At 38.9% G+C, this 22,538-nt stretch overlaps 4 protein-coding genes across 9 annotated transcripts in view; 1 reads left to right on the top strand and 3 right to left on the bottom strand.

The window, feature by feature from the left end:
- Positions 1 to 13,273, bottom strand: part of srgap1a (SLIT-ROBO Rho GTPase activating protein 1a) — a 66,065-nt gene extending 52,792 nt beyond the window's left edge. For 4 of the 5 annotated variants that reach the window (XM_077567919.1, XM_077567920.1, XM_077567921.1 and 1 more), the window contains exon 1: positions 12,678 to 13,268. In XM_077567919.1, the coding sequence (XP_077424045.1) occupies positions 12,678 to 12,741 (64 nt within the window). In that variant the 5' untranslated portion in view covers positions 12,742 to 13,268. Of the gene's footprint in view, positions 1 to 12,677 lie in introns of all 5 variants that reach the window. The other variant, XM_077567923.1, reaches the window with a different exon arrangement.
- Positions 13,274 to 13,718: 445 nt separating this feature from the next.
- rxylt1 (ribitol xylosyltransferase 1) lies at positions 13,719 to 16,851 on the bottom strand. Its single transcript, XM_077568383.1, has 6 exons — positions 16,631 to 16,851; positions 16,311 to 16,496; positions 16,073 to 16,175; positions 15,658 to 15,972; positions 15,341 to 15,511; positions 13,719 to 14,656 (listed from the first exon to the last, which is right to left on the bottom strand). Exons 1-6 carry the CDS (start codon positions 16,773 to 16,775, stop codon positions 14,254 to 14,256), a joined length of 1,323 nt encoding a protein of 440 aa, XP_077424509.1. The 5' UTR covers positions 16,776 to 16,851; the 3' UTR covers positions 13,719 to 14,253.
- Positions 16,852 to 17,083: 232 nt separating this feature from the next.
- uqcrfs1 (ubiquinol-cytochrome c reductase, Rieske iron-sulfur polypeptide 1) lies at positions 17,084 to 19,279 on the top strand. Its single transcript, XM_077569192.1, has 2 exons — positions 17,084 to 17,297; positions 18,531 to 19,279. The coding sequence occupies exons 1-2, from the start codon at positions 17,186 to 17,188 to the stop codon at positions 19,139 to 19,141; spliced, it is 723 nt and encodes a 240-aa protein (XP_077425318.1). The 5' UTR covers positions 17,084 to 17,185; the 3' UTR covers positions 19,142 to 19,279.
- Positions 19,280 to 19,949: 670 nt separating this feature from the next.
- On the bottom strand, positions 19,950 to 21,879 carry LOC144054103 (protein C19orf12 homolog). Of its 2 annotated transcripts, none has more exons than XM_077569193.1 (4): positions 21,589 to 21,879; positions 21,353 to 21,392; positions 20,890 to 21,253; positions 19,950 to 20,792 (listed from the first exon to the last, which is right to left on the bottom strand). In XM_077569193.1, exons 3-4 carry the CDS (start codon positions 21,056 to 21,058, stop codon positions 20,527 to 20,529), a joined length of 435 nt encoding a protein of 144 aa, XP_077425319.1. In that variant the 5' UTR covers positions 21,059 to 21,253; positions 21,353 to 21,392; positions 21,589 to 21,879; the 3' UTR covers positions 19,950 to 20,526. The 2 variants fall into 2 exon arrangements, with proteins under 2 accessions (XP_077425319.1, XP_077425321.1); XM_077569195.1 differs by having other exon boundaries at positions 20,890 to 21,052; positions 21,589 to 21,875.
- Positions 21,880 to 22,538: the final 659 nt, after the last annotated feature.

Here is a 22,538-nt window from a genome sequence, read left to right as displayed (position 1 = left end):
TCCCATGGCACACCAGACAGTATTTCACGCAGTGTTAGACTACCCCTAATTCTGAATAGATGAGATCAACAACCATGGATCTCATCCACTAGTTTAACATGTTAATTGTGTTTTTTTGTCTTCCTTCACAGAAATGTGAATAGTGTTTTTCAGCTGAAATCCCTAACAGTATTCTTGTTAGACATACATGCGTTCATGACCGAGTGGTGATTTACACAGATACTGAGTGTCACTTTGAGAACTTAAGTCAATAGACAACCAGAAAAGGAATATTACAATTGAACCAGTTAGAGCCAATCATTTTAATATGATGCAGTAAGCATACTGCTTTATTGTGTGATACATTCCACTACATCAATTGCAATCGCGATGAACCATATGTTTTACAGCTGTGCAAGCCATTAATGCATATTTAACTAGTTCCAAAATTGACTGAAACAGCAGCGGATCGACTTTATTTCTGTTGAAATAGCAAACACACATATCCTAAAGCAACAAAAATCTTCTACATTTTTCTGTGTTAGATTTCAGTTGTTAGCTAATCAAAAGGAGGCTCTGATTAAAGCTGAATTACGATCAAATATGGCCTGAAAAATACAGTAACAAAAATAGGACGTACCAATGCAGTCTTTTTTCCACACAGCACTGAGCATTCTAGTCAAACCACATTTATGGGGACGAGCTATTATGGTTTGAAGTAGAACTTTTATTTGAGGGCTCTCTCCCAGAATGCACTGTAATTACTGTATCAGCAGCATCTACATCTAAATACTATTATTATTGGCTCTTCCTTCACACGAACAACTTCCTCTCCTCACAAGTTTTACTTTAGAATACAGTCTAATGAAAAAGTGATTATGGAACTTCAAAAAACAAATACAAGCCACTTAATGTTTAAATTGTTGTTTTTCCTGTCCTATGATCTACAGAAAAGGACAACAAGGCTAAGTGCCTTGTGGTTTTCAAATATTGTAAATTGTTTATTCTCAAATGGAAATTTTACAAACCTGTTGCATGAGTGCTTATCAATGAAAGATTTTTCATTTTGAGATATGTTGTTATACTTTTTCTTATGTTTTATAATTTACAAAATTACCTTTGAGGACAGTTTTCTGAAGGCGATAATCTTGAACTGAATAAAACATGTATGAATACTTAGTAGGAATGAAATGGTTCATTACCAATATTTTGATAGTGTCATACGAATTGCTTTCTGCGGTTGGGTCAGTGGAAAGATTACATTTTCAATAGTCTCTCCTTTGAGCCAGAGACAGAATGCTCAACAATATAGCACAATATAGCATAGGAAAAAAGACAGCACACACATACTACAAGTTCGGGTCAGAAACCCAGATGGGAAACATCTGCCTTACTTTACTATTTGCGTGATTGATACCAATTTAACAGCAAAGAAAAACGGCATCCTTTGGTCATGTGTTTTCTGTCAATGCTGAGAACCACTTGCTACACCCCTCCCATTGACTTGCCACAAAAAACAGTGTGGTTTCTGGGCTTTTAAAACTAGCAGAGGAGCTAGAGGGCCCAAGGAGGAACATATGGAGTTAAATTAGGGTAAAAAGTTTTGTACTTGAAAAAATAAAACTTGAAACAGAAAACTGTTGTGTTGATCTTGAATTTCGCAAAATATAAAAAGTTATTCAAAATAAAAATAAGCATGTGAAATTTTTTGGGGGTCAAAATAAATTTTTATTCACTTCGGTAATTCCTTTATTTATTTCCACTTTTTGCTTCCATATATATTTTGACAGTTGAGGTCTTATTTTTTTCAGTTGCATGTTTTTTTATTTTCAGATTCAGATTTCAAAACTTATTTTTTCACTTTCAGATATATATTTTTTTACACACATATTATAGCTAGTGTTGTTCCGATATCGATACTGGTATCGGAAGAGGCCCCGATACTGCATTAAAACAGTGGTATCGGTATCGGTGAATACTAACAAGTAACATGCCGATACCATTCATTCTGTCGCTAATATAGGACCTTGAATGCTCTGAAGCAATGGCAGGACAGCTTTTTCATGTTGATTGAAAAAAAAAAACTTAGGTATCGGTATGGTATCGGCATTGGCCAATACTGCAAAGCTGGGTATCGGAATCTGTATCGGGGGCCACAGAACAACACAGAATGTCCTCTTTCGCCTGAAAGGCTGGAATGGCTGTTTTTGAAGCTTTTTAGGCAAGGTTCTATCAAAAGTTACATTGTGTTTTTCAATCATTTTTACTAATCAGAAATTTAAAAAAATATATATATGCCAGTGGTGTATGGTGACAAAAAGAAAATTAAATGCTATTCCACTGGATGGCAAAAGGCACAATTAAATGTTGCCATTCATCCAACAGAGTAGGTCAAGGCTCCCTGCAAATATATTGTGTTTAAACAAACCAATATTCGATAAAGAGTAAGTACATTAGACTAAATTAAGACAAGATACTTGTTATAGTATTCTTACTTTTAATATTTTTGTTTGGTGGTTACTGGTTAAGTGTGAAATTGTTCTAATGTGAAATAGGTACCTTTGCTCAATAAAGAAAAGTGAGTGATTATTAGATTACTTGGTTAAATATAAGCTCAAGGTATTAATAAATCTTACATTTGAAGATGAACTGATGCGTTTGTATGACCGTAGCAATTTCAAGCGAGGCATAATCGCAGTCTTAAAAAGGGAAAGGGAATTTGCACCCGAGACGCAACAACATCTGTAGAGCCAAAACTGTACAAAGAAGGCATAATAATGAGGCTGCCTTGGTCGTGAGAGGCTGCTGCAGTGCAGCTGAATTTGATGCTATAAAGTGAGTCATAGATACAAATTCATATTCCATTTCTCCTCCCAAACTTAAAAAATCACCTAGGAAACTTTCCCTGATAAAGAAATATAGTAGTGATAAAATGCACATTTATTAATGACCATGCAATATTACGAACAATAATGACAGGTCTAGTAATGCAGTAAAGTTTAATAGCCTAATCCTCACAAGGCATTGTTTTTGAAGACCAAACAACTACTAATATAAAGCAAGTTAAGCAACCCACATTTTTGTCCTTGCTCATGTTTCAGACTGAGTGACCCCCACCTCATGTGCAGACTCCGCAGCTCAGCCAGTCCCCTTCAAGGCACAGCAAGCAGTGATTGATTTTTCACAAGCTATCGGTGGTGAAAAGTAAGCCTTGGGGAATGTCCACAATGACGACTTCTTTTCCCAGGGGGAACCGGAGGCCACAAAGGGCTGAATGATCAGCTCCGACACAAACTACTAGAGAGAAAGAGAAGATGAGAGAACAAGGAGACTTCTCAAAGGTTGAACCTCCACATAATTATAGTATGTCACTATGGAGGAAGTGACAGTTACACACTGGTATCCTCTCCCACTTAGCCTCAGGGAGGCTTTAACGGGCAATCAACTCCCATTTTCTGAATACCAGCAGCCAACTTGAGAAATTACTCTCAAGCAAAGGGATGACATGCCTTCTACTAAAAAATTTTTTTTTGTCATAGTATCTTATTAAAGGTATTTGTAATTGTTAAAGCATGAGCCCCAAACACTCTGACAAGACTGGACAGGTGAAACGAAATGCCAGTTGTAGTTATAGACCAAAGAGCCACTAAATCCGCTCAATGCTTCAGGATTACTGCATGAGTTCTGAGCCACAGCTCGAGAATGGGATCGACATGAGGGCAGCTGCTCATAGCAATGGACAAAGAGAGAGGAGAAGAAGAAAAGACAGAAAAGAACAGGCAGATCAGCTTTCAGTGCTTTTTGTCTCACTACACTACAGCAAGCAAGACTTGGCCTTTCTTTTTTTCTGTCTCCCACAGAGCCAGGAGAAACAGGCCAGCCTTTCGTGACTGTGCGTGAGACCAATGCAGTTATGCATGTGGTGAAAACCCGGCCAGGTTGCCGTGCATCATACACTTACACTCAGATACTCCACTAACACTCATGACCCCTGAGGGAGATGGTAGTGTCTTCAACCTGGCCTGATTAAAAATATATATGAGGTATGTCCTCAGTGGAAGTGAACAAGCCGAAAAGTCTACTGAGCAAATGTACACAGTACGCACTCATTTTCAAATTACGGTATATTGACAGCCGGGTTCTAGATGCGACCAATTTGGGCGTCCAGGCACCCTAATTTCACAATGGTGCAACTAAAAGAAATCAATTCGGTTGCAGCCGATCGAAGGGAAAATGGCTCCTCGAATCTCAAAGCTTAACTCTTTGGTTCATCAATGGATGCATGCATGGTCTCAGACAATCAGAGCCAGTAAAGTGTGGGACCCTCCTTTGATTTGCTGTGGTCTAGATATATATATATATAGGTATCGCGGCATATCGTCACTGAATGAAAGTGTGGCTTAACTTTGTTCAAATAAGTAACCCTAAATAATCATAACCAGAATATTGATTCATGAGTTTTTTTTTTATTTATTTATTTTTTTTAAGACATTTACATTGTAACAGTTATATGAACAGTGAATGAAGATTACAGATAAGTGCATCAACGTTACTGCTTTGGAAAAGGCCTATTTACATTTATTTGCAAATATGTACACATTCACGGCATGTATTTAAAACTTTTAAAACATTGCTTTAGGTTAAGGATAGGTGGCATAAAGGTTAGGGGAACTGACTTTCTGAAGAGGCCGCATGTCTTCAACTGGTCAAACTTGATTTTGCATGTAATTTTAAACATTATAATGCATCAAAATAAGTCAATAAAAGCCTAAAGACTATACATACACTGCTGTAGTTGGTAAAAGACAGGCAGAGGAGGGAAGCTAGTCCAACCGAGGACTGGATCAGCATTGAGGAATTGGTGATCAAGGGGTCAAGTACACTGAAGTTCTGGACAAAGAGTCACCAACAGGAAGTCAGCGGGACAGAGGGGGAGCAGGGCAGACTGAAGGAAACGCCAGATGGTGAAAATTTAGAAAAGGCAGTTTGTTAACTTGATCAATAATTAGGCTAATATGTTTGTTGATAGCTTAGTTGCATTGTTTTTAGAGGTGCAATGATTAATTGATTACCAAATGAATAGCATTTTAATAATCAATTGAATGTTTGGAGACCTTATCTACTTTAAAATTGTCAAAATCTTTGAAATTTGAGCCTCTCAACAGAGAATTAGGGATGGGCGAGTAAAAGTACTCATACCAAGTATCGGTACCTGACCGACAGCAGGCCTCATTTCAAGGTACCTGTACTTGCAAAAGTATCGGCCAACCTCTTGCAGCCGTTTACAATCAGCAACTACAAATTAGAAGAATAGTAGGGCTGGGTTAAAAAAAAAATCGAATAATCAATAATGATATCGATTCATAAAACCATGAATCGATTCTTTTAATATCAATTTTTTCCCATTAATTCATTAGAAAATAGAATTTCCATGGTGATTTTATTGGTATCTTACTGTTTCCTTGCTGTTTACTGCTCACATGAATTTAAAAGTATTTTCTTAAATGTATTGCGTAAATGAGTAATTTTAATTTATATTATATTTTTATATAATTATTGAATTGGAATTATGAAAATATGTCAATGTTTGCGTAACACTAAGTGATTATAACAAGTGTTACTTTCATTGATAAACTAAATCATTCCTTTTTTTCTTTTTCTTTTTTCTTTTTTTGCTTTAGGGTGGTCTTCGGCAAATGATTATGAAGGCAGCTGGCACAAAGCCAAACTCACTCAGGTCATGAGGTCATGGTGGAATAAAGGGGAAATATAGGAGGGGGAAACAGAAGACTAATAAGATCAGTAAATTAAACTTGCATTCACACGAGTTTAAGGATGGTTGGGAGCTAGATAAAGAACAAGGAACAATTGATTGGGAATGAATGAACCTTTTTCTGTAAATTGTGGTAAAACCAACCAGATACACACAAATTAGGACGTGACACTCATGGATTGGATAAGGACCCACATCAGTGCACTTGTTTAATAATAATTAATAACTTAAATTTTGGATTATTACACGAATAAGGTTGAATATCTCAGTACCCGAACAGTAGGGCGATTATCTAAAAAATAATAATCAGAATTATTTTGGTCAATATTAAAATCCTGATTAATAAACAAGAGTTCATTATTCATTGATTTGTATGTTATTATACTTTTGTCTTGTTTAGTTTTACGTGCACTAGGGGCAGTCATGGCCAAGTGGCCATTACCTAACTCCGGTTCAAGACCATTCATCTCAAACACCCCCAGCCCCCCCGGGTGCCTAAATAGCCCTATGCTGCTCTAGTGTGTGCTACTAACAACCTATGTTTGCTGTGCCGACTGCTTTGATTGGTTGACTACAGAGGACAAATTTCATGTATGTGTGTGTCTAGTGTACATAACAAATAAAGATGATTCCTTTTCTAGTATGCCCAATGTGAGTGTTTAGATGTATAAGAAAAAGACAATCCTCTTCCAGCAAATCCTATTGGAGAAAAAAATGTCATCCACCTTTCAAAGATCCAGGAAACAAAAAATGGAACATTGTAGACTACTTGTTTGGGTCTCTCACACTCATAACACAAAATCTGTGAAAACTATTGCAACAATTGTTAAATGTGAATTTAGGAAAAAGGAAGCAGCCAGAAATGTTTCTTGTGATCATCTTAAAAGCTAGCCGTACGAATAAGACATCTTACATGTAGAAGATGAATCCGCTGGACACCGACGCAGATTAAAATAAATCAGCCGCTTATGACCTCTGCCTTCACTTATTCTCACACTGACTTCATACTGCCTCATCCCCTTCCCCCAATCTCATTCCCACTAATCCAGTCCTACTAGGTGGCAGGCAGCAGCATGGCCTGATGGTCAAACTGTGTCTGCCTGCCTTCGTGTCACTCCATCTGCTTGGAGTCCAGCAGAAATTCGAAAGAATTAAAGTTGTCCACAAAGTAGCAACAATGAAAAAAAATCTCTCGAAATCCTGCTTGGACCCTTTCGTTTTCCGTTAATTTCTCTCCTCATTTGAATTCTTCTGCAAACTTTCCAAGCCTGGTCCAATTCTATTATCACAGTTGTACTTTCTATTAGCTACACTGACTCACATCTTGCTCATTACCACACACAAACATGGCAAGGATCCCCCTCTAACACTCTAGATAACGAGTAGTAGAGAGACAGGGAACCAACTACAGCAAAACATGACAAAACCACAAACAAAGGCTAGCGCATACCTCCCACACTTGACAACATTCATTCACAAGAACATCCTTTCCAGTAGGTGTCACACCATAGTTGGCTTAGACAGGAAAAAGCATTTGTTAGCTTGAAAAAAACAAGCACTACTGGATTTCTGCTGCTGAAATAGTTCAGTAAAATTTGCAGCAACAATAAAACTGAATTGTTGTTCACTTTATGATGTTATCGTAAAATTAATTATGCGAGTGTTGACGAGTTATGTTTTAAAAAGAATGCTGCATGATGGTGGGTTTGCTTTTATGGTGACATTAAACAACCTCTGTAGGCTATTGGAAGAAAAATATTCCCCATTTTGGCAGGGATAAGAGAGAGGGTTGCAGCTAGGGCTGGGGGGAAAAAAATCTTCTTACTTGGTTCAATCTAATACAAAAATTGGTTGACCCAAACCAAAACCTTCTGCCTTGGAACAATAATTCATCATTTTGCCAATGTTTGACTACGGTACTTCCACATTTTCACACAGACATTTGTTGCTGATGGGCCATGTCCAACTTCCTGTGGAGCTATTCGCAAAATTACAAAAGATGCTACCAAAAATTCAAAAAGGACAAATAGTTTTATGGAATTACTGCAAAAAGGAGTTTGCGGAGCTTGGAGATGACGGCAAAACAGGACCGTGGACACATGACGATGAGCCGGCCAGATAAATTAAATATCTACTCAACTTTGGTGTAATTAGCACTAAACCGTTTTGACCCATGTCGTCACATTACATCACTACTTCATGGGAGGCAAGCATCTTCAACTAAATTGTCGTGACTGGTATAACTTTTCTCGGTGCATGTTAAAGCTTATCCAGCTAGCTTAGCATAGCTTAGCTTTCTGCCTGTGTCTCTTAACAACAGATCGCAAAGCAGTAATCGGTGTGATGTGATGACTGTCAGAAATGTGAACGAAAAACTTGACTAATCAATGGAATAATTGAATAATCAATAATAATAATAATCAATGGAATGCAGCAATGTTTGGGTGGCCTTGGTGGCTTTGCTGAAAAGTGTAGCAGGGAAAGTGACGCTTTGGTTGTGTTTGGCCGAGTTTATTAATTGCAAAAAGGATACCCGGCCACAGAAGAGGTTGTCAATAACATCATTTAGCCACCGCTACACGGAGACCTGCCCCACCCAATGTTATACCACGAGCTGGAGATGCAAAACCACCAGTGCACGGAGAACTCTCCCCACCCAATGCCATACCACGAACTGGAGATGCACTGAAGACACACACACAGTTAAAGACACAAGGATGGTGAAATCATATGGGTAAGTGTGTCTTGTGTTCTGAAGAAGTGCTTGAGGAGGTGCCAAGATTACATTAGTCCACCGATCACGAAGAGCCATCAACACCTCTTGGATACTGTTGGAGTGCAACAGTAAACCACCTTTGGCTTATGTGTGCAACATTGCGTTACTGTGTCATTTAAAGTAAAAGTAACGTGAGTTTGAAGTTTTGCAAGTCTGAATTATGCTTGACATGACACAAGCTTCAGTTATTAGAGAAAGGAAATATGACACCACACGCACACAAGGGTCCAACTACATTTTTAACAACAACTTTGGAATCAAAACAATCTACAGCAACAGAAGATTATGCCAATTGTTCACCTTAAGGTAACTTACTATAATTTTACACAGCTCTGGATGATGGCACACAAATAAAACAACATCCTTTGTGGACCCCAACATTTTGGCATCAAAGCTGTTATTCCCTTTATCCAGGTTACAGGAAAATAAAGGAGTTTCTTTCATCACTTGTATGAAAACTAGGGGTATGAATTGCCTAGTACCTGGCGATTCAATCCGTATCACGATTCATAGGTCACGATTCGATACCGATTAATCCCGATATGAATCTATACTGTAAATTGATTATTGCGATTTTTTTTTTTACTCAAATTTAGAAAATACTAATCAGTAAACTTGTACATGTACACTGTAAGATTTGTATGAAAATGTATTTAATTTATCTGAAAATTCTGTCTTATAACTGAGCCAATGCATTTAACAAACAGGTTGCAGTCTGTTTCATGTTTGAACAGCACTGAAATCAAATATTAAAGCTTAATGTTCCATTAATATAACATTCTTCCATGTTTAATGTGTGAACCCTAACCCTAAGTAAGACGTTTTGTTGAATATTCCTATTAAAAAATTGATGTTTAAAAATCGATTCGGCTGCATATTGAATCAATTCGAGAATTGCGTGCTGTAATATCGCGATATATTGCCGAATCGATTTTTTCTAACACCCTTAATGAAAACTGAAGTGGCCTTTCGGAGTTTGCATACGCATTGGCTCTGATTTCACCAACAATGAAGGCAGGTCAAAGGGGGCAGCCTTCATGGGGGTGTGGGGGTGTACTCATGTCAGAAGCTTAAGGGATGCTGCCCTAAAGTCATGACCTCAAGACCATAAAAAATGAACATCAGACATCAAATCTGCATTTTGAGAAATTATAATAGCTGCTTGGCCCCGTTCAACCTATGATGGCAACATATATTCACATATAAATCCACTGTACAATTCTGATTAATTAAAATTAACTACAACAGATGACCAAAGCAATATGAATATAAACAATACTGCTGTTTTAACTAGGGATGTTCAAATCCACTTTTTTTTCCAGACTGACACCAGTACGAGTATTGACCCTTTGAGAACTTGCTGATACCGACACCTCTAGTACTTTTGATAAAATAAATAAATAAAATGTCATTTAACATAATGACAAAACATTATGAAAAAAAAAACTTTTTTCTGATGCAAATGATTCGCCGATGGATCAAACTGCCACTGTGCACCAACTACTGCTGAGAGAGACTTACTCGATATCAGCCTCCACGTGTACCCAATACCTAAAAATAAAGCCGGTATCGGCCCAAATCCAAATGATCCAAATTGTCTCATAGCAATGGCTGTCAGATCATTGCGAAGTGAAAACCAAACAAGTGCAGTAGAGATTTGTTGTCTTAGTCAGCACGCTCAGCCACTGGTGGTTATCCAGCTCAACTGCAGATGACATTCCTCATAATGGCACTGGCTGCAGCTCATAAAACTTTGAGACGAGTTACAAAAACAGAACACTTCATGTCAATCCAAGTGTTGGAGTTCGCAGCCATCCATAGAGCTAGAGACACCCCTTACTTATAAAACTAACTAAAATTGTGAACATGAAATTGATCATATGTAGCAGCAGGACAATTATGAGTGTATGACCTTTAGGGGAGGGTTTACCAAAGAAAATCTGGTTTGGGGTCAATATTGTGTCACAGATTGACACAGCAACATGCTGAAAGCTTGTATCATAAAAGAGGTACACATTTTCTTTAGAGATTTTTCTTTGTTTTATGTATTTTAATGATGTTTTCCTTATGGCATTACATGATTAAGTTTGGCTCCTCAATTGATAATCTAGCTCTTGATCTGAAAAAGCTCAGGAAACACTGGTTTAGGTGAGCCATACATGGGGCAATTTCATCACAGATCACACGTGATTATGGTTGCACAATATGAGCCACTGTGTAAGTTATTCATTTATCTAACCTGCCCATTGCTGATCAAGTTTAAACTTCACCTCCCCATGCACAATTCCAATAACTTCAGGAAATATCTAAAATGCAGTTATACAAAAAAAAAAGCTTTCATTTGAAAAACTCTAACTTCTGTGTACCAGAACATGCATTGTGCAAATGTATCACATCTGCAAAACAGTTTTCCAAGTAATCTTTCAAATGATGGATCGTGACGAAAGCTTCTGACAGATTAATGTGTCAATCTTCAAACAAATCTGAGATTAATAATACCCTAACGCACTATGGACCAAAATCATTGTAAAAAGTTCACTACTGTATCCTTCTTGCTTACACTGCCAGTGATGTTTCACTAGTCTAGCCACAAAATAATTGTTTAAAGGTGCCAAGCCTTGGCATCAGAATTGAATTGCAACATCACTAAAAACAAAACCACTTACTCACCGATTGCCCTCAGGGGATTAATAAAAATAATTAAAACAAGGGTTAAGTTGTCTTCTATGTACAAACAGCAATTCTGAGCAGCAGGTTGATGTCACATGACAAATGGGAAGTTTCTCATCATCATTCATTTTTAATGCAGCATCCCCTATGACCATGTATCATCATCGCGGTGAGAAGGAGAAGGGGGGCCTTAACATTTCTTGCAAATGAGAGTCTTTTGGCCAGGCACATGCAAATCTTTTAACTCTTCAAGCAACGCGGCTCACTTTAGACCCCACCAACCTCCCCCCTCGGCTGCTCAATAGAGGGAAGTGAATAGTACTGTGGAACCTTTGTAGTCGAATGCCAATGAAGTCATACGATTTGGAATTGGGGCAGAATTTGCATGGTGTCATGCAAGACCTCATCATATTGACTGAGATCGCAGATCAACAAGCATCAAAGAAATAATTCTGGATATGTGTTTGCTTTTTAGTTTTGCCATTTTTCTTGCAACGCCAAAAGAGGCACTGATAATGTCACGCAACGCCTAAACAAACATCATAGGATTCATATCTGAGGCACTAATTACAGAATGGCATGCCTCAACAAGGGCTGTCAAGTCATAAGTACATATATGAAAAATATTAAAAGAGGTTGCCTTACTTTGACACTTGCAACTTGCAAGACAGTTATATGTTATTGCCTGTACAGTTAACAAAGGGTTTATTATAGTTTTAGTTCCAGAACTGATTACAGTGTTTCAATCATTTCCTGTGGTTAAAATTGTTTTGAAGTACTGTACCAGTACCACCAAATAGGAGGTTGTCCAGTGACCCAGACGGGATTGTATTCCACTATAATGTGGTATTGTGGCATGCAACAGGCTCAGATAAACAGAGCTGGTTGGCTGGAAGCCAAATCCCCATGGCTACCCAGCCCAAGGAGCAGCCCAATGCGTCTTACCTGTGTCAGTCTATTTGTATTTGACTAGAAGTCGTCCTTGCACACATGGAGCCTGTGCCACGTTATAGGCTACAGTATATTGGGATTTGTGCAGCAGTAGGAAACAAAGAAGCACCAACTTCTCTGAAATGCTCCCGTATCTTTATACAGGTGTTTTGTTTTTACTCAACGTGCATTTTCTAAACATTTGTACGAGCTAAACCGACTTTTCAGGACTTATTGTAGACGGTAGACAAATTTAAAACAGTCTTGAGGGGGGAAGTGCACAATTAGAAGTATGTTTATTTCTTTTGTAGCTCACTCGATTTAAAATGCTTACGTAAACGACACCGAACACATACTATGTTACATAGTCGTGACACACCGACTAGTAGTCATGCCTCAGTTGAAGCACTGCTGGAGGTCATACATTCCAAACTTTTTAAATCACTAAGCTAACGCCTCACTGATGAACTAGCTTGGCTGCAAATTTTTCCCAGTCCTCCCGTTAACAGCGCGTTATAGAGTTAACAAAATATTGCAGTTGCTTCTTACCTTTCACTTGACTCTCGTAGTCCGCGATGATTTCTTTATCCTTTTTAAACCTCGGCGAAGACATTTTATGTCCCCTTGTTGTCAAAAGAATGTGTTTCTTAAACTGCTTGTCAACAAGCCGGGGGGTTACAACAGGGGATTCATCCCACACTGGACGAGGAAAAGTCGCGCAACAAAATGATTAAGTTCCCAGGAGAAAACGCTTACTTCTCCATTGATAATCTTCCTTCTTAGCGGGTTGGCGATGCGCAATCCGATTCCAACCAATAGATCCACACAACTCCCAGGGCAGCCTCTCGGCTACTACGGATAACAACAACCAAAAAAGCCACAATCAGGCAAGTTTTCAGAGGCTCCGTAGCTGAGCATCATCCGCAGTTAGCAGCGCGTAGAAAAGTAGTGCCCAACAGCCGCAACAGGGGGCTGTAAAGTCGACTTGAATTAGAGTGTACGTCCGGTTTTAGTGGATCGGAGTGAGGACACACGCAAATACCTCCCCCTTCCTCGCTCTCCTTGGAATATTTCTCCCCCACTAACTAGCGACTGGTTTGAGATAGACAAGTAGGCAGGCCGACTGCAGCACAGAAGGCAGCAGCGAGAGCCAGGCAGGAGAGAGGGAGGGATATCGCGCTCGCACGCGCGCGCGCACACACATACACACATGCACCAGACTACTGTATGAATTTGTTACATTTGTCATACTTGCATCGTGTATTGAAACGTAGCCGCCAAAAAATCTCTAAGACCATAGTTTGACAAAGTTTAATACTGCATATCAAAAATAGTACAGAACACACAATGAAGGCATTCAACCCAATAGTTAAACAATTGCACAACATGAAAAACGGCTTGAGGGAGGTAGAAACACTTATTTATCAAATACAGTAATGGAGTGAGAAAGTGTAGGATTTTTGCTGAACATTTACTTGTAAACCCAGAATTGTATTCAAATGTCAAACTGTTGACTTCTAATATAAATTGGACCTGAGCGCCATCTGCAGGATACAAAATTCATTTTTAAATCAAATGGAAAACACCAGCTTGCATTGCATGACTTTATAGGTGATGGATGAATGGATTAAAAACTCCATTTTATTTAATTGCACTGACAAAATACTGTATTATATCCATGCGTCATAGCAACAAAATACAAATTATAAAACAATTTGAACATGCAATATCCAACTTTCCACGCTGAACACAATACAAAATATTATGTACCAGTTTAAAACAAGGCCTAGTATAAAACACTGTTCCGTTTCTACTGTTGTCATTGCGTTTTCTACATAAAAAATCAACTAAATTAATAAAAAATACATACAAAATATATGGACCTCAAATGCTTCCTATTCTCTCTGAAGTCTACAGAACGGCACATTCAATCACTGTCAACATTTAAATATGAACAACAAAGAAAACTCTTGGAAGCATTCACAACTTCACAACATACATAAATATCATTCATATAAATTGCACATAACAGAATACTATCACCAGATTCATTACACAAGGAAAACACATTTCTCTATTTTCCACAAAATAAATTAAATCATTGTCACTTTATTAAGCAACACAATCAGCCACTTTTGAAAAAGTTCTCCTCTATGACCTCAGTGAACCTCTCCTTCATTTGCTGACGAAAAGTGGCGTACCACTCCAGCAATCTCCTCCTCCTGTCCACCCTCTGCTCCTGGCTCATGCCTCTCTCCCTCTCCAAAATAGCAGGAAGCTCCCGCCAATCACTAATAAAGATGAAGGGCGCTCCCGCCGCTTTCAGGAGGCGCAGTGGCGAGCTAGGCCCCGCAGCGCAGGTCCTAGGCATCAGTACATCTTCCACGACAGGCACGGAGCCATAAGAGCAGGCCTCGTAGATGCGGTAACATTCTGTGTTGACACCAACGGGGCAGAGAGTGAGCTCGCTCTGGGCCAGGGCGGTTTGATAGTGCTTTAGACTGTCTGCTGTCTCCTGGGGGAGCCATCTCCAGGTACAGAAGGGAAAGAAAAAAAAAGAGAAATGACAAATGGGTTGATGTAGCCAGGCTTCATTTGGCAAATAATTTAATTTCTTTAAAATCAAAATACGTTTTCAATAATGTGGGTCAAATGCTAATACTTGTCGCGTTTCCTTCTTCCTGTGACTTAATTTACGAAACGCTCAGCATATCTGTCTTTTGTGGAAAGTAAAGGTCATACTAATTGTCTTTGTCACCCTGTTACATGATCTCACGAGCAAGAAATAAAGCATGAAATGCACCTGATGTACATGCTGATGAGATTCAAAACAAAAGCTGTGTACAATAAAGTATGTTTTTACCAGGCTGATTTTTGAGTGAGGGTGACATATAGTAAGTAGTTGATAAACAATAATAATAATTGACCAATATAAAGTATAAATAGAAACCCCTCACGCTCATGTAGTGTAAGTATGTTGGCTTGGGTCCCAATTTGCAGGTTAAAGACAATTAATTCTGTATCAAAATTAGGGTTGGTGAATCCACAAACTATCTCCTGGGTGACCACTGATAATGGTTCTAATTCTGTGTATCTGCTGTTTTTACTACTATAATGAGTTCATGCAGAGGTGTCATATTATGGACCAAATATTTGACAGGGAAAAGCTTTATGTTTAGTAACAGTGACTCTGATATAACATAACGACTTACTTCTCCCTGGCAGTGGTGATGCAATCCTTCTCCAGGCCAGAACCTTTCAAAACCTGCATGAGTGTTTCCCTAGAAGAATTCTTGTAAACAGTACCAAGGAAGTTGCAGAGGTATGGCCTGTTGGATGTGATCATCTCAGCATTGGGCCGGACCACGGGAAACTGTCTGTATCTGAACAGGAAACATGACATATAAAATATAGTGGATTTAATTAAAATGTAAACATATTTGCAAGTATTGTGCAGATGTTTTATTCCATTTACAGTGAAAATGATCCAGACTTATGACAATCAACACAAAACTAAAGAACAACTTACGTGGCAACACCAAGAGGCCACTGGAAGACATCTCTATCATTGACCCAAGGGCTATCATACACTAAAAAGAGCAGGTCCACAAAGCCACCGTGTCTCTTTAGGTATGGCCCTATCCAGTCATTGTTGCAGTGCTCATCACCCAGCAGAACCACAGCCACGTGAGACACAGTGTGGGACTGCACCAAAGCTTGGACATGCTCCAACCAACGTGTGGAGTACGCCACCTTCTGTTGCTCACGACCATTCAGAACAAGAACTAGGCTGTTCATATCCAAGGGGACATGACCTTGGACTACAGCAGGCCCTGTATAGAAACTAGTGATGGAGGAAGAAATGTATTCATGCCATGTTTCTTTCTGTTTAATGTGTTATTATGTGTTCACAACATTTTAAATACTCATCAGATACCTGTTACCTGAAATCAATTTTGCTTGACTGGAGCTCGCCCTCTCTCCATTGTGCTATCTTGTCAGTTGGGTTGAGGGGTCCCTCCAATATATGTTCCCAAAGATAAAGTCCTGGTGGGAGAATGGCTTTATAATAACAATTATGATCATAATAATAACAGAATATAATATTAACAAAAGGTAAACTAGGTAGCAAGAAGGTGATGGTACCTCAGGATAAACGAAAATAAATTAAACATTCCTCACCTATGGCTGCTTTACCCCAGATTTGGACCTTGTATCTTTTGGGTTTGTTCTTTTCGATTCGTGCCATATGTTGTTTAAAAGCATCTCTCTTTTTGTTCAGTGCGGAATTGTACTCCACTTGTTCATCCTCCCACGGATTCCACTCATCACCAATGAATGGAGCAGCTCCGCCATCTCGAACACCGCCTGCAAGCCAAACAGACACAGATTGGCACAATCATTTTAAGTCAACACACATCCAAATGTTGTTGATTTAACTGTGACGTAACGGTAACTATTGAAATAAAAACGTTTGAATGATTTGCTGTGTGTGAAAATACCAGAGGGTCCTGCTTCTTTCTTCTCCACCCTGTGAACGCGGGATATGACTTTAGTGCTGAAGAACACATTGTAGGCAGCGTATAACGAAAACGCGACATACGCAAAAATTATGAGAAGAAACAACTTTCTTTTTGGAAATTTCATTTTTCCCTATTTCTATTATCGCGTATGTTACCATTATGCATCTCAACTTCCATTTTTTTGTGAGAGGACCCTTGTGTACATCAGGAGAAGGTTGCCCCGAAGATGTGCCTGTTTAAAAATGACCTTTATTTAAACGGATGTTTGAACCCATATTTTTTTCTATCCAGATGCCTACCAAATGTGAAAATATGTATTTTTTTCTTATAAATCTGTGTACATTTTACTTTTTTACAAAAACATTTTATTTTTATTTTTTTGGTCTTAGGCACTGGTGTAGGTCATACTAGAAGGCGGAACCTTCTAGAAGCAAAGTGTTTCCGACGTATCCGAATATAGAGACACCGATAAGATTTGTTCACGCAAGGTCGTGTCCCCTGATTCGGGGTGAAGAATTCTTTTATCGAGCGAAAATGATGACATTTGCTTGTCGTCTTGGGGCTCTTGCCCCAGTGTTGCGGGGAACAAAGCAATCCGTCAAATGTGTGGTGTTACCTGGAGCTAAGCAGTTGGTCGCTGCTACTGGTAAGATACGTTCGTGCAGGCCGTCCATCGGCAAACAATACAGTCTAACATCAGCGGGCGGTTAACTATGCAACCATCTAAAACACAGAGTTGAACTGTAATCATTTTAGTTCTAACTTGCTCTCGAGTTGTGTTGTCCTTGGATCAAAAACGTTGTTCGTCGTAGGACACGTATTGACACGTTTACGCGTCGACGCCCGTACTATAGGCATGGGCAAATAATGTCTGAACTTAAAAATCAAACATTGTTTAGCCATGCCTGCTGTACGAGCGTCCATTAACCAAGCAAAGATAGTCTTTTAATGGTTAATGGCGTTGTTAGAACTGGAAAGACACCTAGACGGAGCACACACACACTCAAGGACGATCTAAAAAATAAAGAGACTTACCCAGGTATTTCAGTGGTAAACAACAAACCATTCTAGGATAGAAAAACACATAACATAACCTAGATAAATCTAAGCAATGTGCTCTATTGACTGAGACACAACAATCAGAAATGACTGGAATATGTGTAATCCAATTAATTACAGTTCATAATGGAATTGTTTTGTTACATTCGTTTATATTGCGGGTCCGCGTCAATGCAGCTGAAAAGTCAGAATTACACTATGTTTTTGTATGAAAAATAATTAAAGGGGCATGCAGTAGATATAATACAGTCAATAAAACACAATTAGTATGGTGGTAACAGTATACTACCAACCTACCTATGCTAACACAGAAAAAGTCATAGTTATAGTAAACACAACTATGAAAGACACCTCTAGGCCGTATGTATATTTGAGATGATCAACTGATGATGGCTGTGTCAGCCATATAGCACCTCTGATATCCTCCTACTGTATGCATCGACTTTATACTTTTGTTTTGCTGTATGCACCAATGAAAGAAAATGTAAGACTATATACTCAGAGGCACTATTTATTTAATGGTAATCAAAAATCGAAGCGGTAATACTAATAGTCTGAAATTGTCAATATTTGTCAGTAAACATTGAACATTTGAAACTCTTAACAGTACTTCTTGTAATTTTCACATTTTGATCCTCCACATTTATACTGATACAATTAGTGTGATCATTTGACGCACAGTGTAATAAATTAGTATTACATTGCATAAAAGATTCTGTATTATAATCAATATGTATCCATCTGCTTTTTCAATAATAAAAACGTGTGAGGATTAATGGAACTGGTGTGTATAACCATTTATTTCATGATCTGATTTTAGCTCCTGGAGGAAACCGACTTGCCCATACAGACCTCAAAATCCCTGACTTCACAGATTACCGCCGCGTTGAGGTCACCGACCCAAACAAGTCTTCTCAGGACAGCAGTGAGACGAGGAAGGCCTTCTCCTACTTGCTCACAGGGGCCACCACCGTAGTGGGCATCTATGCAGCCAAAACGACGGTCACCCAGTTTGTCTCCTCCATGAGTGCCTCAGCTGACGTCCTGGCCTTGTCCAAGATTGAGGTCAAGCTGAGTGAGATTCCAGAAGGCAAAAACATGACCTTCAAGTGGAGAGGGAAACCCCTGTTTGTTCGCCATCGCACTGAGAAGGAAATCGCCGCAGAGGAGGCTGTGAATCTTGCAGAGCTCCGCGATCCCCAGCACGACAAAGATAGAGTGCAAAACCCCAGCTGGGTTATCGTCATTGGCGTGTGCACTCACCTGGGATGTGTGCCTATTGCTAACGCGGGTGACTTCGGCGGCTTCTACTGTCCTTGCCACGGCTCTCACTACGATGCGTCAGGAAGAATTAGAAAGGGGCCGGCTCCTCTTAACCTGGAGGTTCCCTACTATGAGTTCCAAGGTGATGACGGCGTTGTGGTGGGATAAATGTTAGTGCTGATAAATGTTAGTCCTATTTTAGCAATCTATCCCCTACTTTAGTAAATGTTCAAAAGTTGGCTCTATGTACAAGGTGGAGGTGAAAATTGTCTATTATCAATAAATAAAAAAAAGTTTCCTACAGGATTGGGGGTTTTATTTTAATTTTACTTTCCACATTTTGGGGGATGGGGGTTACCTAAATTTGTTACCTGAGCCCTTAGCCCTTACCGGTACCTGACAATTCACCTATTAATACCTGGACTATCATCTTAATTAAATTCAACAGCACAGCTGTGCCTCGTACAGCGTCTGGAGCAGTCCAGAATGAATGGATGTCTAAAAAAGCAGCTAAATAAAATAATCAACCAGAGATGCTGATTATTATAAAATTAATTAAACAAGTTTTTGGTTTGAAATGTCGGTCAGTGCTTCTGACTGTTTGAAGTCTGCATAGAAAAACTTTGCTGATCCTGATACTCCACCACTGCAACGGATATTATAATACAAACATAGATTCCAGTTTTATTTGAAAACAAACGAATAGCAAAAATGTGAACCTGTTCAACAAAATGTTGACAAGAAAAGCTGATGGCTTCTAGACCAATGATCTTGTACAAGAGTTTCACTTGCATCTCATTAAATTAGTACAAACAATGATATCTAATGAAGTGGAAAATGCTTTTCATCTGAGGAAGGCGATTGAATAGAATGATGAGTTTAGTATCCATGCGAATTGTGATGCATGAAATCTGGATAACTGAGAACATCGTGGATGGGATTTCAGTGGTGGTTAAATAAGCAGGTCCAGGGAATGTTTGTGTCTGCGTCCCTTTATTTACTTAATTCAGAGCTTGAAAAAAAGTGGTCTTCTGCAAAGAATATCCACCCAATTTCTATTGTACAGGATCACTTGGAACATTAAAAAAAAAAACATGCCAACTGCTGCAGGAAGAAAAATCTTAATTCAGCGCAACCTCTTGGCATATCAATAAAAAGGCCTTCATTCATAGTAGTCAGAATAATTCATAAATAAAGTTGAGTACAAACTTATTCTACCCTTGTCACACAAGTATGCTATTTGTTGAATAGGCAGTTTGGATGGAAATGACACCCAAAAATTATTTCAATAAGTTGAGTTAGCGATGTAATTAAAAATAAGTATCATTCTCTGGTAAAGTATGCCTATTTAAACATATAAATCAACTTTGCACAGGGTAATTTCAGTGTTGCTTGGAGGCGTGCTTTCCAAACAAAAACAATAAATAAAGGCAATGGCAACTGATTAAATTCAAATAAATGTCTTGTCAGTGGCCAGTGCTGTCTGCTGCGGTTTCTGGACACATTTAAAATCGTGTATCAAACAGTGCATGGAGCCTGTGGATTTGTCCTCACTAATCCACATAATGCACATTTGCCTGTAGCTCCTTGGTAACAAAGCCAAGAAGGGCTGCTGTGAGCTGCTGCTTCAGACTAGAGTTGCTCATGACAAGAGCAGTTAGCTGTGCCACGTCGGTCCACTGAATGTCCCCAAGGATGGCAACCAGATCTGCGTATAGCTTCTGCTGCTGCTGAGGACACAGTTCCATAATGACCTGAGGAAGAGGTTTGAACTGACCGCTGGTCAGCCAACACCCAAGAAGGCCCCCAACCGCACCACCTGAAGAGAGCCGAAGTTCAAAATATTCTATTATACTAAAGCATGTGTATTGATTGCGCAACAGTACTCATTGGAAATGACACAATGTGTTGCATACCTACTGCAATGCCAAGAGGACCCCCAACTAAGCCTCCAGCAAAGGCCAGGCCTCCAGCTGTTGCTGCACCTTTGCCAGAACCCTTGACTGTGGTCTGGATCTGTTTATCAGCAGATAACTCACAGCACAGCGTCATAATATCTTCAAGCCGATGACACATTATCTGCATTATGGAAATGATGGAAAGTCGTTACTATAATCTACTTTAAAACAAACTTTGGGATGTCTAGTAATTAATGTAATTTAACTTCACGACATCACATTTATATTTGCTAATCAAAATAGGTAGGGATGAACAATATTTCATCAATCATGTTATAATAACATTCTGGGAATTATTATATCTTTTAAGGATACATTCGTTCTGAACAATGCAATAAAAAATAGGTTTCAGAGAGTAGTAAATACAGACAGAAAAAAGACCCATGTAGTTGGATTAAAACGAAACATTACAGGACGTTACCTTGAAGTCGGGTTCTAATGACAGTAGTGCTGCTACACCCCTGTGAAGAAGGGATACAATTCAGTTGTTTTCCTTATAATAGATATAACAAACAATATTATAGAACGGAATGCAAACGCAAGGTCGGTGAATGTTCACTCAAAAGTGAAATAGCTGTTGACACGTTTGACAACATGAAGAATTTTTTTATATATATCCGGCATCATTTGGAATCATACATACATAGGCTAGCGTACCTTGTATTGTGGGTTCAGGTTCATTAATATTGGTTAAATCTTTGTTTTAAATGAAATGTCCAGTGTTGTAGCTGCCTCCGAGTGGCGAGAGGAGACGGGAAGTAGATGGTCACGTGGCGCGGATGCTGAAAAATTATTACTGAATACACTAGTCGTGTAGTGATGGGAATTTCGGCTGTTTTGGCTAGGCTCACGAAAAGATCTGTTTGATCTGTACTTATATGTATTACCAAAAATAATGTAAAATGAAACATACTTGTGCAAAAAAAAAAGTGTCGGGTACATTAAAGGAGGCGGACGTGCTAACCAGTGAGCCGCCGTGCCGCTACAATAAGGAACCTCAGAAACAAAAAACTGAAGGTGACACCATAGTATTGGAGTAAACGCAAACAGCACGCTTGCCAAGGAACACCCTCATTTGCAAAGTCTCAACATTGAAGGAAATGGAAGACATGTATTGCGTGTATTGTTTGATCATTAGAAGACTTATATGATGAAAAAAAATGCTGAAAAGGAAGAAATAGTTGCAAACAGAAAAACTCATCCTTGAAGAGAAAGTTCACTACAAGAAACAGGAGAAATTATATTACAAACAAACAAACAAACCATCTTGATCCGTGATTTAGTAATCCAGCTTCTTATCGTAAGATACTAAATGTATCGTGAGATCAACCACTTAGCGTTGGCTTGCTATAATGACCTATTCACAAATATTAAAAGTATATATTTAACTCTACTATAATTGCAGATGCGTTATGGGGGGGGGGGGGGGGGTGAAAGATTACTCTTGTTTTTGTAATCTTTTGCATGTTCAAATAAATCCAAGATGAGATTCTTGTGAAGAGGGTCCTTGCAAGGTTTATTTATTACAGAGATCTCTGGTCACACAATTGCATATCACCCAAGCAGTGTCATCCAATATGTGTGTGTGCTCTTTTGCCCACACATCC

This window comes from Vanacampus margaritifer, chromosome 6 (assembly GCF_051991255.1).
Source record: "Vanacampus margaritifer isolate UIUO_Vmar chromosome 6, RoL_Vmar_1.0, whole genome shotgun sequence".
Classification (NCBI taxonomy): Eukaryota; Metazoa; Chordata; class Actinopteri; order Syngnathiformes; family Syngnathidae; genus Vanacampus; species Vanacampus margaritifer.
The sequence above is the reverse complement of the archived record's forward strand: the minus strand, read 5'-3'. Positions and strand labels throughout refer to the sequence as shown.

Excerpts from the sequence above, each read along its gene's own strand:
- rxylt1 (XM_077568383.1), bottom strand. The coding sequence starts at position 16,775 with ATGAAATTTCCAAAAAGAAAGTTGTTTCTTCTCATAATTTTTGCGTAT. Across the intron at positions 16,176-16,310 it reads CTGGGGTAAAGCAGCCATAG|GACTTTATCTTTGGGAACAT; the intron begins GTGAGGAATGTT and ends TTCTCCCACCAG. Across the intron at positions 14,657-15,340 it reads ATCACCACTGCCAGGGAGAA|ATGGCTCCCCCAGGAGACAG; the intron begins GTAAGTCGTTAT and ends CTGTACCTGGAG.
- uqcrfs1 (XM_077569192.1), top strand. The coding sequence starts at position 17,186 with ATGATGACATTTGCTTGTCGTCTTGGGGCTCTTGCCCCAGTGTTGCGG. Across the intron at positions 17,298-18,530 it reads GCAGTTGGTCGCTGCTACTG|CTCCTGGAGGAAACCGACTT; the intron begins GTAAGATACGTT and ends ATCTGATTTTAG.
- LOC144054103 (XM_077569193.1), bottom strand. The coding sequence starts at position 21,058 with ATGCAGATAATGTGTCATCGGCTTGAAGATATTATGACGCTGTGCTGT. Across the intron at positions 20,793-20,889 it reads TCCTCTTGGCATTGCAGTAG|GTGGTGCGGTTGGGGGCCTT; the intron begins GTATGCAACACA and ends GGCTCTCTTCAG.